The sequence below is a fragment of the Oxyura jamaicensis genome, chromosome Z (assembly GCF_011077185.1).
Source record: "Oxyura jamaicensis isolate SHBP4307 breed ruddy duck chromosome Z, BPBGC_Ojam_1.0, whole genome shotgun sequence".
Lineage (NCBI taxonomy): Eukaryota > Metazoa > Chordata > Aves > Anseriformes > Anatidae > Oxyura > Oxyura jamaicensis.
The window spans coordinates 51,588,766-51,608,474 of record NC_048926.1 but is presented as its reverse complement, the minus strand read 5'-3'; the positions used below and the strand labels follow the sequence as shown (position 1 = coordinate 51,608,474).

The following is a 19,709-nucleotide window of genomic DNA, read 5'->3' as shown; positions in this document are numbered from 1 at the left end:
ATTTTTTTTTTTTTTTTTTTTTTTTTTTTTTTTTTTTTTTTTTTGCCAAGAGGACAAGGGGGGGCATATTTCCAAAAATGTTTCCCAAAAAATATTCTGTAATGATAATTTTACTGTTTTCATCTGTTACTTGTTTCTTTCAACTGGTCCTTTAAGTCTAAATCAGGTATAATTTAATTTATACTAATTTTGCACTAGAAGTTATTTAAGAGGCTTGCTTTCTGCATAACAGAATCGGTGTCAGCTCTGCTCCTTTTTTCTCAAATTAGATTCTACTTTAACTGTAGGTAGACCTGTTGAATTTAAAGAGATTATATGAGAAATTGTAATTGAGACTGGTTTGGCTCTTATTTAATTATTGCTGTAAATGTTTTGCCTTGCATCTGAAGGAATAGTTGAAATTATTTACACTTTTGTGTTTCCCTTTTTTGCCTTTCTCTTTTCAAGTCTGGATCGTCACATGCAGACCCATCATGGACATCATAAGCCGTTCCGTTGCAAGTTGTGCCCATTCAAGTCCTCTTATAATAGCCGCCTGAAAACCCATATACTCAAGGCTCATGCTGGTAAGTTTTCTCTCTCAGTTTTGCAGTGCAGCAGCAGAAATGGCCCATGTATTCTTGTTGCTGATGAGAGATGCTGGTTTGAGTCACGCGTTTTGTCACCAGATTTGGGTAAGATTTCAACGGCAAGTCAGGATTGGCCAACCTATGCACCTATTGGAATCGGTAGAAATTTTGGTAATGTTTTCAGAAAGAAAAAAAGGTTAAAACAGTGATGAGTACTTCTAGAAATTTTTCCTTTTCCTCTGGTTTCATTTTTGTAAATGATTTTTTCTTGCTTGTTTCCAGGAGAATCTAATCAGTCAGCTTATAGCACTGTCTCAACTTTGCTCTATTATGTTTGTATTTATGTTTGTGCTTTAGGTGGGAAAACAGTTGTGGATTGAATCTTAGTTTTGGTAGATTCCTACGGTGGCTTTCATGGTAAAGCCAAACGCTGGAAATTTTGGGATTCAAGTCTGTGTTCAGCAGACTAAGAACATCATCATTCCATTATTGCACATGGAAATTTATCTTGGAGCTCTCTATTGCAGTACAGAATCCATACAAGTGAGCATGCAAACATGGTTCTGTTGAACAAGAACTGGGAAAAGTGATATATCATACAGGATAGGTCACCACGGAGTATTGCAGCTGTGACTATTAAAAAGCTTGAGGCTCAAAATACCGTGGTAGGTGTCTTGTCTTCACTCCATGGCGCTAGATTCTTGGCAGTGTCATGCATCATGCATTGAAAGGTTATCAGAAATCTGGAGTCAAGACCCTCTGGTTCTGTCTGCAATTGTTGCATCTTCCTGGATAACAGACAAAAAAAAAAAAAACGAACCCCAAACTACTATTCAGACATCCACTCTGATACACATAACATAATATTGGCTGATCTAAAAAGCTGAAAAGTAGATCAGTTATTTCCAGCTCACATGTAGAAACTACTGGAACTGATGACAAAGGTCTAGAAGTATGTTCCTTTCTTACTTGTTTACATCACGTTGTATTCAAGTTGGGATGGAGAAGGAAGATGTGAAAATGAGGAGAAAAGACAGGATGAATTCACAACTGTCTGATAATTTTTAATAAAGGTAATTTTCACCCTTGATCCAAGACACTTTTCATCTACAAAATGTAGGATGGATTGTTGGTCTTTATTGTATTCCATTTCCTACGCTGGTTTCAGATTTCACAGAGCTTGTGCCAGGACCCTTTTCTGTACTTGGATGGGTGTTGTGGATTAGCTTGTCTGTTGCCAACCTCATGTTGTATACGACTATGATATTCTCTGCTTCCAAGGCAATCCAGCAATATGCAGCAGTTTCAGTTTATAGAATCCCACACCCTGTACAGAGATGACCAGTTTCTTCATCTTCACCAACCATAAAATGTTTTCTCTACGCTATTGTAAAGCTGGACTTCTTTGTGTTACCTTGTTCAAACCTGCCAGACTTTTAGATCTGAAGTTAGCATGCAACTGATATTTACTTCACACTCCTCTTCATGTAGGTTATTGATTTATTTATTATGAATTCATGCTATTGAACTTGATTAGTGGACACTCCTTGAAGGGCCATGTTTTGCATCATACAAGAACACAATTTCATGGTTGCCTAGATAGTGTTTTGCACAATGACTTGTGTAATAGGGTTTTCAAAAGCTTATGATCTGTTTCTGCCTCAGTCCATTTCTACCAAATTTTCACATCACAGAAAATTGCTCAGATGTTTTTCAGTCAGAGATTTGCTTTGTTGTGTTTTGAATCATTCCTTCAGAAATATATAATAGTGAATAAACATTCTATGAAGACTTCTCCTTAGATTCCCCAGTTTTTCAGTGACACAGTGGTTCTCTGAACCTCTTTTGTTACATTTTTGCTCTGTTGTCAATCTTCTCATTATCAGTTTGTTTAGAAGTAGAAATTTCTGTGCCCCTTTGTTCATTTGTCTAGTCTCCTGGAGATCTTTTAAAATTCACTAAAATCCCAGATCCTGAAGTGGCAGAGTATTGGCCCTGCTTGCATTCTACATAATCTGAAACATAATGCTCCAAGTATATATCAAGTGCTGAGATTACTCTCCCTTCCTGCCCCCTGAAAATTTTAGATGTATTTATTTGTATGTATATTAATACAATATTTTTATGAAATGCAAAGCTGGCAGTTGAAAACATGCAAAGTCTTATACTGAGTCAAACTGTAGTCTCGCCTCTAGAAGCTACTACATCCTTTTATGTTGAAGTCTACCAGAACTGTTATTGATGGATAGTGTGTATATTTGTTAGTTGTGTCCAGTGTTTTTAATATGTAATCGTAGTCTTTCCTTGAATGTCTTGTGATGCTTCTAAGATAACGGTTGGTGCCTACTGTCGTCCAGCAATTTCTTAAATTGTGAAGATTTATACCTGTATCTCACTGGTATCTCATACTTAGGGAGTTTCTTGTGGTGTTACATTATTGTGTTCCATTAAGCAGCTTATTGTACATACTATCCAAAAAGTGCTTTATTTCTGTTTGTATAAAGGTAATACAAAACTCTGATGTAATATGCTGGTGAGAAATACCATTTGAAGAAATGCGACAATTTCTTGTTTTACCGCTTCAGAGTCTGTGATCTATTCTCTTTCACATGTACCAAAAGAGTTTTTTTAAGTTTTTGTTTTGTCCTCACGATTAGCATAGATTTTCAGAAAGAGAGGGTTGGGAGTTATTTATTAGTAAGATTGTTACTGATTTTTTCAGGTGTGCTTATTCTGCCTTGCTGCAATATGCATGTTTACACATGCTGTTTTGTTTCATGTATTTGTGGTGTTGGAAACGATGCTATTTGAGAATCTTGTTTGCTAAATTTGAGAGATGGAAAACATTTTCTGCCTTGTTCATTACCAGAGCCCTTGGTCTGCTGTCCAGTTCATGAATATTTTACTCCAAAAGGAGTTTTGGCTCTTTATATGCAGCTCATATGTGGCCAGTGTACATGGAAGTGGTACTTCCAAAACAATAACTTGGCACCTGTTACTATCACATTGTTTGTGTTGGGAGAGTTTCACTTTGTGTTCCAATTGCCTCCATGCTTAATGCAAAACAAATCTTATCTTAAGATTTGTTTCCCCTTATTTGCTGTCTCTGTAGCTCGGAATGTGTTCAAAATTAAGTTCACTACTGTTCATTACTTCTTTTCTTTCACTCCTTTTAGTGCTTTCTCATAACACACTTCCACATAGCCCTACAGATATGTGCTGTTCTTGGTATTGCCATGTTCACTTCTTGTTGTAAAACAACTTTGACTTGGTTACCAGTTCTGTGAAGATTATTCCTGCCTAATGGAAATTTTTTCATAAGGAAAAAATGTGACATTCCCCAAATGTATTTTTTTTTTGTTTTGCTTTGTTCATTTATTTGTTTGTCCTTGGTTTTCTGAGGAACCTTTGGTACCATTTTGTAGTATCCTTCTTTCTTCTTTAATAATGATGCTGAATGCGCTGCATGCAGAAACAGGTGATTTCACTCTCTATAGCTGCTGTGCTCCCAAAGAAGTTTGGAAAGCTATAGTTAAGTGACTCCATTTTCATCTCAGAGTCTGTTTTCTTCTCATACCATGCAACACAGGCATGCTAATAGTCTGGTCTCTGTTTTTTTTGACATCAGTCACTTTACAAGGATCTGCAGTTGTCCAAAACTTTGTTCCAAAGCAGGTGTCTGTACCCACAAACTTCAGGCTGCTCCAACAAGGAGGTGCACGTAGCTTGTTCTCTTTGGGATCAGTCTAGTGCTGAAGGAGTCCATGGGAACTTTACTTCCAAGTTCAGTAGGAGAAGTATGGGGACCCCATTTTGTTTCTTTTGTGAGCTGATGACTTGCCTGTATTTCGCTCACCCAGGTGAACATGCCTACAAATGTTCCTCCTGCTCATTTTCCACCATGACAATCAGCCAGCTGAAAGAGCACTCCTTGAAAGTGCATGGGAAAGCACTGACACTGCCAAGACCCCGCATTGTCAACCTTGCAGCCTCACACGCCCACCACACCTCCAAGAACCACACTCCTGCTGAAGAAGTGGAGGACTCTAATGGTAAGAGGTGCCTCAGAGCAAGAATTTAATTTTCTAAGGTGCCACTTAATATATTGATTAAAAAAAAAAAAAAAAAAAAAAAAAAGAAAAAAAAAAAACCAGCAGGCAGCTTGTCCAAAAAGCAACTTCATTTGATTATTAATAAAAATCTGAAGTTGCATCAAAACCAAGAATAAACGTGGTGTTTTAGGTCATGGCCTTCAGCAGTGCATACCTCATTAACTTGTCCTGTCACCAGCTGACTTCGGAATATGTCAGTGCTGGCTTTACTTCTTAGGAAAGATTTAAGTTGCAGAAAATTTTCAAATGTAGAACTCCTTTTGATAACCAGTGGGAAAGAATCATCTAATTCCATCCATGCACCTGAAAAACAGCCGTTTGTCCTGTTGGAGAACTTCAATGAAACCATATGATTAAGCTTAAAATGCAGACCTGTAACAACAGTAAAAGTTATGATTCTTGCTCTTGCGACAGAGGACACAAACAGTACCTCCAGATACTAGGCTGCATCTGCAAGAATGAGAAACTGTTTTCTACACTTTCCTTCAAAGCTGTTGATCACCTAGTGCTAGGAAAGTACACAGAAGATATTTAGAAAGTGGGAGAGGAAGGGCGCTGTGAACAGAGAAAACGGACTTCTAGAAAAAATGTTGTGTGGTATCATAGAAAGTGTTAAAACTTTTTAATGGGTGGCTTAAGAGGCAAGTTTTGGGTGTCACTTCCTTTCAATCAAGAGAATTGGTCTTTAGGCAAAAAAAATCTTGATTCCTAAATGAGTTATGTTTACATGGGTAGAGAATGTAGGTGAATATAAAGATTGAAATCTGCAGATGTTCAAGGAACTGGCAGGAGAGGTATTAGATAAACCTTTTTTTTTTTTTTTTTTTTTTTTTTGTTACTGGCAAAAAGAGGGGGGTGTTTTGAATACTATCAGTAGTCATTGTCATTTTGTAGCATTTCTGGTCTCCCATCTTCCTTTCGTTCATATCTTGCCTGAAAAAAAGTGTGAAATGATGATGCGAAAGATAAGAAGTAAGTTCAGAAAATGGCAGAAAGAAATTTAAAGAAAAAAAAATAATTGGCATAGAAATACTTAGTGGAAGAAAAAGAGAGAAGTGAATAATATTTTTGTGGTTAAGCAAGTCACTTCTGGGGTCAGAATCAGAATCTTATCAAATGATTTTGACCAGCTGCTCTCAGACTGCCTTTTGTAAAAGGGTTGTCTGGAACAGTATGATGAAGACTTACTAACTGAGCTTTTATTTTTGCTAATGCTAGCTTAAGCTAATCCAACAAGCAGAGTACATCTTGTGATTGTATTCTGCTTTTTAATTGCTAAAAAAAAAAATCAGCTGCTGACTTTCAAGAAGTAGAGAATAATTTTTAGTGGCTGTCCTAGTCTTTACAGTGTCTTAGGATTAGAATTTGGGAAGAATGGTACACTTACACCTTTTTTGCTTATCCCGTAGCTCAAAGTCATGATTAGTGAAGTCAAAAACTTCAGGTGCAGAAGTCAAAAATTCAAGCATAGAATATAATTATATAGTCTTTAATATAAATTCTTCCTAAAGTAAATAAAAGGAGATGAATCTGTTAACAAAAACACCTTATGAGGTTGACTCTGTTACCTAGATTTATACTGCATCCAGAGACCAAGGCTGAATTTGTCCCAATTAGCATGATCATCTTTAAACAGGGTTAGTGGTTAAGTCACTTTGACAATAATAGAAGCCACCCACTGGGGAGCTAGTCATATGAGTGCAGGTGTTATAATAATAGTGTTAACGTTTTCAGCATTGTTTGAGGAAGGAATAACCTTCTTTAATTAATTTTTTTTTTTCATTAGGAAGTTGGCTGTAGATCAAGGTAATGGCAGAGGCTCTTATGACATCATTTATTTTTGGTTTTTGAAAGGGAATAAAACAACCTGTATGTTACCTAGGCCTGCAAGTTGTAGGTGATACATAAAGCTACATAAAAGACTGGTCCCAGTAACTGGAATTGCATGTCTATGTGCGAGGCCCTGTTATGTTCAGTTGGAGCCAATAAGAAGAGGGGCTCGTACAAGGTGTAGTTGGATTTTGGTTGTGTTGCTGTGTTTAAATAATCTACACGTAGGCTCTGATCAAGTTAATTCACTTGGGATACAAAATTGAATGAGGGATGGGGGAGTTACTGTTAAAATGCTGCCTCACATTGTTATGGGCTTGTTTTCACATTGTTATGGACTCGTTTTGTAGGCTAGTAGGCATGCAGCAGACAGTATAACTGAAATGGCTGCAGAAAAGGTTTGTTTTTGTCTTTGGATGAATATCAGAGTTGGAAGAAGATAGGGAGCTGGATGGCTCATGGAGATTTGAGGGTGTAGCAGAATTCCTCTTGTCCATTGCTGAGCATTATAAAAATGGAGAGAAGGAAAAAGGGTACCAAAATTGTAATAGTGCATGTCTGTTCTGGGACAAGAGCTCAGTGGAACTTCTGCTGATGCTTTTTTTTTTTTTTTTTCCCTGTAGAAATTGTTCCCTGAGGGGCCTTTCTTAGAACGTTTCTTTTGTTCTGCTCGATTGATCCATTCATTAAAAGTTGCAAATATATTTGAATTTGAGTGACTCAGTTCTATGTGGGTAGCTGCAAGCATATCTAAAGTGTTCAACTGTATATCCTGGATATGTTTTGAGGGCTTGATGTACTTTTTGCGGAAGTGAAGTTAAAGCAGGTTAGATACTGGAAGGTTGAGGCAGGCCATCCGTGGTAACTACATTGTCCTTAGAAAGCATAACAGCCACTTCAATTCTTGTATGCTTCTCTCAGGGTAGCAGTGTAAGAAGGTGTTTGCATCCATCTCAGCAGTGAGTCAGCAGTGCAGGCTTTCTTACAGTCATTGGTGTTTTTTTTTATTATTATTATTTTATTTTATTTTCGTGCTGTTTTCTGTACCTTACTTGCATGCTGTGTGATTTTTGGATACGGAAAGAACCTGTTTTTATTGTATCCTAATCCTAAGCTAGATGTAAAACAGTTCTTTTTAAAAATTAAAAAAATTAAAAAAAATAAAAAGACACAAAAGATCAACAAGTGTTGATCACCTGTGCAACTTTTCTCTGTTTTGCATAACATAATGGCATCTAATAGTTTGTGGTGTTCAACTCTTCTTGAAATGATAAGATTGCTGTCATGGTAAATTTTTCTTTTGCTCTCCTGATAATTTACAAGTATTTTTCATCTTGCAAAAATAGAATTAGTGGTGTTCTGACTATTTGCTGTTGTGTAGTTGTTCTTTTTTCTTACTTGTTTGCCCTTTACACTGATTTAGAAGTTAAATTGTGGCTTAACAGTTCTGCTGTCTTATACAGTAAAAATTAAATATATATATCGAAAGATTGCAAACTGTTAGTAGGAGTACTGGGTGAATTCCCTAACAAGATTTGTGTGTTCTTTCACAGTACTTTTGAGAACCAGAACTTAAATTCATGTTAGTCTTTGCCCAGAAGGATTGTATGGTTTTATTGATGGTACTATCATGTTGTGGCAGTATGTGTCAAAGATAAGGGTTTCCAGTGCTACAGTGTGCAGAGTCAGCTTTGTTGATTTGAGTGTGGGGCAATGGAATCCCAGGGTCTGCATGCTCAAGTCGTAATATTAAAAGACCACTGTCACTTTTAGTAAGGAAGAATTGAAAGCAAGTCAAACGCAAAAATTGTGTGACTGAACACAAGAAAACAGAGGAACAAGTATTACCTGCAATGTGATCATCAGCTAAGGAGAAAGCATACACGGCATTGCTTGTATAAGCACCGAGGTTATGCATGTTTGCTTGTATTCAAGAGCTGTGGAGGTGGTGGACTGCCTTCCTTGTATAAACTGGAGAAATCCATAAGCATAGCCAATTGTCTTAAAGCCATAAAGCAAAGTGACTCAAAAGATGGATAAATGGTTTCACATTATTACCTCACCCTTAAGCAAAAGTTTTTTGGGAATTTGTAAAATACTTGCTCTAAATTGCCCTGGCTAATACTGTTGCTTTTTTTGAGTAGCTCTTTAAAAAACAACACAACAAAGCCCTCTGGCCTAAATGTCTTGTAGAGAAGAGTACTGCTCTATATTCATAGGCATAGCAGACTTGGAGCCTCATAAATTTGTATCATGACTGCGTGCAGTAATTCAAAATAACAGTTTTTTAATTTTACTGATTAAGGATATTGAATTGCAGGAATAACACAGTACTAAGTGCAAGTGATAAACCAAATAGATCTGGATATGGCTTCCAATGTCTTCTCAGTCATGCTGCCATTGCACAAGATCATTCCTTTTTAGTGGTATGCAGCTCTTGAAATGTAGAAAGCAGCATATTTCATGTCTGCCCTTGAAACTCAATAGTCATGCTTTTCACTATTACGCAAACCAAACAGTATCTATCATTAATAACAGCAAGCATCACAAAACACATGCAGAGTCAGAGTTAGAAGATTTTTTAAAATTTCCCAGTGCATGCTATGTCAACATCTTCATTACATTTAATTAAATGGAGCAGTGAATGCATTAAAAAATGCTAAGTGAAAGACCCGTTGCCCTGTTCCAGCTTTTTCTGAACTTTAGCCTTTGCCAGTGGAAAAGAACTTTGTCTCATCTAGAAACTGGAATTTAAATGCACCTGCTTGCTTAGCCAGAGCTAAGTAGGGTACAAAAAAGGTTGATTAAGTAGTGTCTCTGGTACTTTTGTTTAAGAACTGTAAATCACTTCCTATTCCTGTACACTTTTTCAAAATATGTAATACATGATCAGGGTGTGTGTCTCCTATGCTGCTTGTCAGATGAAATTTTGAGGGGTGCAGAGGATCTTTAGCAGGTTTGCTAAAGCGATTTCACATACTGCCAGAATGAGAGGAGACCACTTCATAAAGTATGTTTTTCTAGCCTTCCAACCAGGGTAGAAGGTTGGAGCATCACTCTTCACCTTTGTTGCTCTTTCTGTCTCATTGCTATCGTGTGTTAGTGTTTTATGACTACCACTTTTAGGGAAAACCATGGAATGTCAGAATCCTGGAAGCCTCCTCTTGGAGTAGAATAGCCTTTTTGTTGTATTTTAGGTTGGGATTTGTGTTGTTTGTGTGTTTATTTTATTTGATTGTTTGTTGAGATGAGGGAGTTTGGACCCCACTCTTCTGAAGTATGATACCCTTTTCTTTGACTGTTGTTTGACTGGGCAGCCAGCCAGGCAGCAGTGACTACAGGGCAAATTTAGGCGATGCTTTAATGGATAAACTTTAATGGATAAAATTGCAAGGTGAATTGGAAGAGTAGCATCCATGTTAAGGATGCAAGATGGTGGTCTGCATACTGCTGAACAGAAGGTGCCTCTGCTTTTGTAGTTATAGCCTGGGTTCACAGGGATGTCTCCCTGTTCTGCCTGTTTCCCTGGCTTTGTGCCCTGTAGGAGTAATACTGCATGCCCACCTTCTAAATCTCAAGTATCAAATTAATGCTTCTTCCTTGCAGCCCTTCCCCAGCCACATTCCTTCCCCAGCCATGTTCTTTGTTTCCCTAACCTAAAGCTAGTTGCTGCTTTCTCAAGACTTTGGCTTCCCAGAAGTACTGTCAGTGGCCACACTGCTTGCCAATACTTGTTAAAACTCTCAGGTACTTGTTGGTGTGTCTTATTACTTGTGGTCAGCATTAAACTAATTATCAGATGTGGGATCAGATGGGAACTTTCCTCCTGCATCAGATTGGCAAGGACTGGCAGAACAAGTGCAGGGCTTGTTCACCTCCAAGTTTACTGAACAAACTTCCCACTGTTTCAAGGCCCTCGGGCACTGATGACGCCCTTGTTCTCTGCAGCTCTCTTCCACTGGTGTATGGATTTTTGGCTTTGGCCTTTTCCTGCAGCATTTTTAGAAAAGTTTTATGGCCAGTGGAACAGAGGAAGATGTTTATTCCATCACTGGTTGTGCTCTGTGGGGATGTCAACTTGCTGTTCATTGTGCTTCTTTCTGGTCCTGAGCTTTTTGTGCTTGAACTGAATGTGCAGAGGCAAAATTGAGATTCAACAGGATGGAGACAGAAACTTGGGCAGCTGGGAGAAGGATGTTGCTGCCAGTCTTTGTATGGATTTGGCCGGCCTGCTGTGATAGGGTTGATATGATAATGAAAGACTTGCCCAGAGTAGAGAGAAGATAGAATAAGTTGTTAGGATGGATTGAGTAATAAAGGAAGAAACATCTCCTGGATTCCTTCCTGTGAGCCAGAAATAGACCTCATTGCACCTACAGGAAAAAGAAATAAGCATATGGAGATCCCTTTATTTCTTGAGGTTTTTGCTCATCCTTGGTACTGGTTGTTAGGGTAGGAGACAAAATGGTACTGACACTTCTACCGTTGTCCCTGGAATTTGTGAAAACTCTCTACAAAGTAAATAGGATGCTGTTGCTCAGAAGGGGTATGTGATATGACTTGACCAATGCTGTGCACGATAGTGTTTCTGCAAGCTATCATTCCTACATGTAATAGTCTTTATGTGTAAGCTAACTGATATTCTCCCTGTTTCCTGAGACACCAGTTGCTTTCCATTGATCTAAAACCTGCTAGAGGGATTTGATGTTTGACAGAGAGGTAAAACTCCTTTGCTCATTTTAGCTGTTTTGAAATGGGCATACGTTTTAGTATCAACATAGTTGGCAGCTGGAGGTTTGACATTTAAATAACTGGGTTTATTTTTTCTTTAAGAAATGTTACTGTGTTTCAGCTCCAATGTTTGAAAATGCTGCCTGCAGTGATCTGAGATGACTCAAATCTAGGGATGGAGATGAGGTCTTTCCATTGGCAGCAATAATAATGCCAAGGCATATGCTGCAGGTCTCCTGAGCAAATTACAAGTTGCTGAGCTGTATGATTATAATATGATTTTCTCTAGGATATTATTAGAATTACTGTTGGACTCACAGATCTTTATAGGTTCCTTCCAACTAAAACTATTCTATTCATGGTGTTAATTAAGATGTTTGCTTTATGTGGAATTGAAGCATGAACCTGGTAGTACTTTCTCATAGGACTAAAACATTGAAACATAGAATGGATCATCAGCACCCATATTTTTCACTGTAATAATAGGGCCAGTTTTAAAGCAGAATGCAAAAATATAGCACTTTATAGAGCTGAACTTCTTTTCCCTCTACATCTCAAGCTTAGAGACAAGTGAAGCATTTAGATGACAGCAGCATGCGTGTTTCTGTCTGTGTATTTGTATTAATGTTTATACTAAACCCAACATGTGTTGTTGAAGGGAAAGTCATGCCATACAAGCCTAATATCCTTTTAATGACAAGGTTGCCCGCCTAGTGGACAAAGGGAAAGCAGTGGACAAAGGGAAAGCAGTGGTGTTCTTTTTTTTTTTTTTTTTTTTTGTTGGATTTTAGGAAAGCTTTTGATAGTATCTTACACAGTATCCTTCTGGACAAAATGTCCAGCATATAGCTAGACATGAACAAATACAGCGGGTGAACAACTGGCTGAAGGGTCTGACTCAAAGAACTGGGGTAAATGGGATAACAGCCAGTCACTAGGGCTGTTCCCTACAACTCAGTTTTAAGGGCCTGTTTTTCTTCAAGGTTTTTATCAATGACCTGGACACAGAAGTTGAGTGCACAGTAAGTAAGTTTGCAGATTATACTAAGTTAGGAGGACCTGTTGACTCTCCTGAGGATAGAAACGCCTTGCAGAGAGATCCTGATAGATTATAGTGCTAGGCAATCACCAACCATATCAAATTTAACGAAAGCAAGGGCCATATTCTTCTGCACCTGGGACAGGGCAATCCTGGCTTATGTATGTATAGGTTGGAGGACAAGTGCTGGAGTGCAACCTTGCCTGTGAGCAGATTGGTTAAATAAGCATCTTGCTAAAACTATTTGTGTTCCTATATTCTCTGTAAGTGTGATTCCATTATGAGATTGAGTTTAGCTCAACAGAGTAAGGAACAACTAGACAACTTTTTAGTTTATGCATGCTATGGAAATTATTAAGTACATGAATCCCAATTTTTAACATGTAGACAGGAGGCTTGATTTATCTGACATGTTATATTCAGATATATAATGTTATTTTATCAGTAACAAATGATAAGAATACTGGATAGAAACATGACCAATAGGTTGAACTGTTCACTCATTATAGGTGGGTGGCAGCAGATTCTCAGCCGGCAGTGTTCTTACTTTAAAAATAAGGCAGTGGATAAACAGACATGGAAGACCATGAATGCAGCAGGGAAACACAATGCACGCTGCATGGATTATCTCTCTATTGTAGGGGAAATGGCAACAGACAAAGCAACTGGTGGGGTTAAAATGGTATACTGACTTGGCACTGATGTTGAAACAATTAAAAGCTGTAGAGTAGCTCCCAAAACAGTCCAGTTTTTAAAGAGAGGATTGTATACATTGTAAAAACTAACGAGTGACCAAATCACCTGAGGAACTGAAGGAAAATTAAACTGAGTTGAAGCCAAGTAAGAAACTCTGCTGTGGGAGAGGGATAGGTGAAAAGAAGGGATAACTAGAAATTAAGTGGCTATATGATAGAGTGTTTCATGGACACCTTGAACAGAGCCTTCCAAATCACAGCATTGGTAGAGCATGGTAAGGAATCAAGCAGTGTTTGTGACCATGTTATGCCTTACCTAAGGATGAATGGAAGACTTTAAAGATAATGTTAATAGGACCTGGTAGCGTTAGAAACTCAAAAACAGGAGGACATGTGAAGCTCTTGAACTGGTCCCTCTCTTCTGAGGGAAGGAACATGGTCTAAATGTATTTCATTGATTGTGTTCATCCTCCCTAGGCCTTATATAATTCCTACTGCTTTTCTTTGCATCTTATCTTATAATCTCTCCTTGATCTCAATTGAGAAACTCCAAGATGCTTCACTAGACAACAGTGTGGGTCTGTCAGTGTAAAGGAATTCGTAAGATAAAATTATTTATTTTCTTCTTAGTAGATTCAATTTATATCCCTTATATGTGATTTTGATATTAGCACAAGAAGCTGCATAGAATATATCCTGTCTCAGCTCCATTCTGAGACAGGTATGCATATAAAAGAGAATTTAAAGTTATAAAGAATCATAGAATGGGTTGTGTTGGAAGGGACCTTAAGGATCATTTAATTCCAACCCGACTGCCATGGGCAGGGACACCTCCCACTACACCAGGTTGCTCAAAGCCCCATCCAGCCGGGCCTTGAACACCTCCAGGGATGGGGGGGGCATCCACAGCTTTGCTGGGCAACCTGTGCCAGTGCCTCACCACCCACAAAGTATAAGAATTTCTTCCTAATGTCTAATCTAAACCTAACCTCTTTTAGTTCAAAGCCATTACCCCTTGTCCTGTCACTACAACCCCTGACAAAGAGTCCCTCCCCATCTTTCCCATAGGCCCCCTTTAGGCACTGGAAGGCCGCTGTAAGGTCTGCCCAGAGCCTTCTCTTCTCCAGGCTGAACAACCCCAACTCCCTCAGCCTGTCTTCGTAGGAGAGCTGCTCCAGACCTTTCATCATCTTTGTAGCCTCATCTGGACTCATTCTAATACATCCGTGTCCTTCTTGTGCTGGGGGCCCCAGAGCTTGAATGCACTTGATTCCACTGCCCACATCACTGACAAAGATGTTACAAAATGCTGTTCCCAATACTGACCCCTGAGGAACACCACTTGTTATTGATCTCCCCCTGGACATCACCTCTTCAGAATAAGCAAGACTGCATGGCCCATGTATCCTTCTGGTTTCCTTCTTCTGAACATTGGATGGATATGTAATATCTTTGTCTTAGATGCAATAGCTCGTCCAGTTATCCAAAAGTGGCTTTTACAGATAGTGCTGAAATAAATTCCCCTAAGAAGGCTCTTTTTATTAATTAATTTATTCATTTATTTAAAGTCCTTTAAATAGTTATTTAATTAAAAGGGTTTATTTTCTTTCCCATGTGATTACTGCTTGGAGTGTGTGAATAAGGATACAAAGTTTATTTCCTTTCCATCTCATTCATAACATCCTAGCAATGTAAACATTCTTTGGTAAAAAACAGAATTAAGTAAAGGAGTAGGCTCATACTCTGTTTTTAAACTCACAATGAATAAAATGTATACAGTGTGTTTCCTTAAGCATCTTCATGTATGTTTTGTTGCATCTCTCTGAATTTTATTCTGTTCTATCATCCTCTTCCCTCAGTTAATTTACTGCCAGAACATTTCACCCTCCCACATATTCTTCCTTCCAGGTCAGTGCTGCATGGCATAAAGTGAACAAATGTGTGTAGTCTTGACAGTCTTTGTATGACACTCTGCTTTGCCACCTTCCCACTTTTCAAGCTGTTGCCATTCATGACTATATGCTTTCCTGCCATTTGTTGAGCTAGTAATTTTGATTTCCATTGAATTTTAGAAGGGAATTTTGTACCTGAATCTCATAAGCTCCACTCTTAGCCTTCATAGTACCATAGAATGGTTTAGGTTGGAAGGGGCCTTCAAGATTACTTCCTACTAAGCTCAGGTAGCCCAAAGCCCCATCCAGCCTGGCCTTGAACACTTCAGAGACTGAGCATCCACAGCTTCTCTGGGCAACCCGCTCCAGTGCCTCACCACCCTCTGAGTAAAGAACTTCTTCCTAATCTAAATCTACCCTCTTTTAGTTTAAAACTGTTACCCCATATCCCATCATTACAGTCCCTGGTAAAGAGCTTTCCTGTAGGCTCCCTTTAGGTATTGGAAAGATGCTGTAAGGTTTCTCTGGAGTCTTCTCATCTCCACTCTGAACACAGTAGCCATAACTTACTCATTTTAAAATAATTATTACCAGTGGTTCAATGCTCTTTACTTTTAAACATGCATTTTGTGGTTTTGCTTTTTTTTTTTTTTTTTTTTTTTTTTTAACATAGTATTGCATCTTGATTTGGTCTCGCAAATGTGTTTCCATTTGTCTAGTGCTTTTCTTAATTCCTTGGAATTCCTCTGGACTTCTTCATAGAAATCTCTTTGTATGAATGAACTCAGAATAAATTAAATAGCATTCCAAATATTTTCCTTTTGGTCTCTTTGGGACTTTTTCTTACAGATCTGTAATGTCTTAGGCTTGTATTGGTATTATGTAACATTTTTCCCCATAGAGTTATTTTAGTTATTTATACGTTCTATCTGACTGTTCTTATCTCGGGAGCCAAACATTGCCTTCTGCAGTTTCATTTGTCTCACAGTTGGTGCTCTTTTTTGACTTTGGTTGATGCTCCCATATGGATTTACTGGGCAAGCATGATGTCCTCATTTTTATCTGCCTCTGTCTTCTGGTCATTCAGCTATTTGATTATTTGCAGATGGGCATGCAGTAAGGATACTTTCCAGTGTACTTGAACAGTTGCCTCTCTTGAACAGTATTTCTCCCTCCATCCATACCTCTGATTGTGCAAACATAAATACTCTCATTAGATATATCACATTCTGCTCACCCTGAAAGGATGAAGCAATGGTTTGATTTCTTTCCTTTAACAGATAATTTTCCTTCCATCTCTCACCTGATGCTGAGTGTTCATTACTTTGACATTTTCAGGTGTTGTTCTGATCTGTTTTTCTTGTTTCTTTTGGTGTCATGTTTTTGGCCATTTTGTTTTTGTGTCCATGGTTATTGATAGTTCTGAAAATACCTACAAATGGCTAAAACATCATTTGACTTCCAACCAAATTTATGTAACTGGATCAGAATCTTTGTTTACTTTTTTCTTCTGAAAATATCTCAGTTTTCCTTCTTCAGGTGTCTGAAACACTTGCTATGTGCATGTAATATGCTGCACAGGATCCATGAAAATTGAATTTTCATTTTGCTTTTGTGGTGAGTTTTTGCTGTATATTCTTTGCCTGTGTATAGATAGTCTCAAGGTAGGTATGCAGGTGTGTATCAAGTTGCATTTTCACTATTGCATTGCATTGTAGGGGAGACTGCCAATGCCTTTTTGGACAAGGTAGTGACTTTCAGTAGATGTGACAGACACTTCATGCCACCACTTTGTGTCTGCACTCTGGGTGAAGATTTGAGAATGGCAAAATCACTTACCTGGCACTGAAGTGTTTTAGGCACTTCTGGAAATGCTGTTTTTCTTCCCCCCTTGCGGAGCCACTATGAGTCTTTCTAATGCATTGTTACCAGCACATGGCAGTAATTTAGATATGGCTGTGTTGACAGGACACCATGAGGACAGTCTTTTCTTCTGCTTTCCTTTCAACTAGTCATTTTCTCATTTGGATATGAGAGTGTTGTTTTATACCAAGGGTGAATGCTGTGATTTTTTAGATCCACAGGTGCTGGCATGGATTAAACTGCCAGCTAACCTTGTTATTCTTCCTGTGCAGGTAATCTGTAGGTAGAAGTGTTAGTTCAAAATTCTAGTCATAAGATTTGCAACATCGCCACTGTTCTTCTGTGTTCGACTGCATCAATTACCTTTAATTTTTGCCTCTTGGTATGACTATAGGTGTCCTTGTTTTACTTCAGAACATGCCATGCCATTAGCTTGCTTTTGGAGTTGCACAGTTAGGTCCTTATTTCACTTTGGATAAAATAATTTTTAAAAATGGATTCTGTGTGTGTGTGTTTTAGAGTTACTAGGGCTAAATATTCTGTCATTTATTTTCTTGTGGTACTTTGAGGCTGTTTTATGAAAAAGAAAACACCATTTTTTTTTTGTTAACATGTAATCAGTACTTCCTAGTGTTTAATTTCTCTTCATTTTCTCCCTCTGTATGTTTTCTTTTTTTACTTCTTGTTTTATATTACTTCATATAATTTCGTTAACTCTTTGCTTATTTTAATGTCTTTCTTCTGTTTTTTGACTTTGATGTAGTCTTCTATGGCTGCTTTACTTTTTTCACACATGGATGGCTGGCTGGACCATCTTTCTGCTTTTGACCAAGATTGTTAACAATCTCCTAGAATGCTCTCAGCACTTTGAGCCATGGATGCAGGCAGGAAAAATCTGAGGTGGAACTTTCATTGTGTGTAGCCATTACTCAGTTGTTGGGCAGTTTTGAGGGTAAAACTCTTCTCTCTTCTTCCTTCCTTCTTCACTCTTAACATCCAGGCATCTTGTTGTTGCAGCAACGCCAGCAAAAGGTGTGCATCATTTTGGTGCACACCAGCTCAAGGCATGAGTAAATGCAAAGGCACTTATAGTACTTGGTTAACATCTAAGTAAGCATGGCACACGCAGAGAGCAGTTTGGAACATCAGCCTGCTCTTCCAGCTGGAGCAGAGTAGGTGCACACATGGAAGTGCTTTGCCAGTTTGAGGCAGTGGTGTTCCTTGAAAATCACTGTACCGTTGCTCATTGTCTGTGTCTTTTTGATTTTTTGATTTTTGATTTGTCTCACTAGTCCTTTCCTCGGTTGCTGTTTTTGTTGTTGTTGTTTGTTTTGTTTGTTTGTTTTTGTTGTTGCTTTTAAATCCCAACTTTCAGCCCCCATAACCTGTTTCTTACTGGATTGCACTCCCATCTATGCTGTGTGCTAAATGGCATGGTTGGAAGCAACTCAAGGCAGTTGCCATCTTTCCACTACCTTCGCTCATTTCGGAGTGGGCATGAACAGTGTGTGGTTCAGTGCTCACTGAAGTTCATGGAAAACCTCACATGCCTTTAGTTCGCTTTGAACTTTATCTGAAGTGTTCCTGGTGGAGCTGGGTTGCACCTGCGTGCTAGGATAGCAGTCTGGCAAGCTGATTCTCAGAAACCAACAGAAGCCATATACATGTGTTAATGATGGGTGTTTTTCTTCAGGAAGTGCTAAATCTTGCACTTCAGAAGGATAGTAAAATAATAAAAGCTTTTGGCAAGGCGAAAGGGGAAGAATATGCAGGCGGAGCTAGGATTATTCCTGCTACCATCATTTCAGACTCTCCATATAAGGTCTTCAGATTTTTTTTCCCTGTATCAACACTGTTTTAATTGTAACAGAACGATACACTAAAAATGTAAGATGACCAGTGTGAATATTAAAGGTAGGATTTGGTTTTGGCTGTTCCTGATGACAAGGAAAACCTACCTTGTACACTTTTCTTCCTGTGGGAATAATCATGTAGCTATCTACTCCTGCAGTTTTCATGTACCAGATTCCACAGAGATGTATAAATACACAATTGAAAGTTCCAAAGCTGGAACAACAGACACCAGACATCTTTTTTAAACCTGCAGATTTCTTAGTGGTGGATATCACGGAGGCCTTGGCTGGGAATCTTCATGATGTGTTGTAAAATTTTGATGCCTCCTTTCTGTGGAAGGGAATGGTAAATTACTAACTAAACCTTTATCTAGTGAGGAGCCTGCTTCAAACAAAAGGGAAGAGAAAGACTCGACATTTGAATTGGTATGAGTCCTCCGTGGTGAAGAAACCTGCTGTAGAATTGGTGAAAACAAGACTTGATAAACACTATATTGTAATCCAGCTTCTGTTCATGAGACTTGGATAGGAAAAACAAAAAGTATTTAATCTAACCAGAATCTTTCATGTCTCTGCTTTTGTCTTTGCTGTACACCTGGAGATGAAGCCAGGGGAGCCTGGAGACATTTATCTCCAGCTTGTGTTTTGTTGGTGTGTTTGTTTTTTTGTTGTGTTGGTTTGGTTTTTTGTTTCTCAGGCATGTATAACCCCCTTTTGTAGTAATGAGAAAAGAGGGTGAGCATTTTACTCTTTTGAAGACAGGTGGAGAAGTCCCCATGCTGAGTGCTGTATAGGCCTGTTTGCCTTTTGTTTCTCCTTACTAATTGGTTAGAATGGAAGGTATTAAGTTCCCGCAAGTATGTCTGTTAGAGAATTCCTGCATATCTAGCCTCAGGGAATTAAGCTTTGGAAAATGAAGTACCCATCAAAGCAGGAGTTGGCTGGTACAGTTTGTATCCCAACTTCTTTTCTTTTCTTTTCTCTTTTCTTTTCTTTTCTTTTCTTTTCTTTTCTTTTCTTTTCTTTTCTTTTCTTTTCTTTTCTTTTCTTTTCTTTTCTTTTCTTTTCTTTTCTTTTCTTTTCTTTTCTTTTCTTTTCTTTTCTTTTCTTTTCTTTTCTTTTCAT

At 38.3% G+C, this 19,709-nt stretch overlaps 1 protein-coding gene across 5 annotated transcripts in view; it reads left to right on the top strand.

Moving 5' to 3' along the window:
* ZNF462 (zinc finger protein 462) overlaps positions 1 to 19,709 on the top strand; it is a 96,220-nt gene that overhangs the window by 55,882 nt on the left and 20,629 nt on the right. For 4 of the 5 annotated variants that reach the window (XM_035309420.1, XM_035309421.1, XM_035309423.1 and 1 more), the window contains exons 6-7: positions 448 to 566; positions 4,430 to 4,621. In XM_035309420.1, coding sequence (XP_035165311.1) covers positions 448 to 566; positions 4,430 to 4,621 — 311 coding nt within the window. The remainder of the gene's footprint in view (positions 1 to 447; positions 567 to 4,429; positions 4,622 to 19,709) is intronic. The other variant, XM_035309422.1, reaches the window with a different exon arrangement.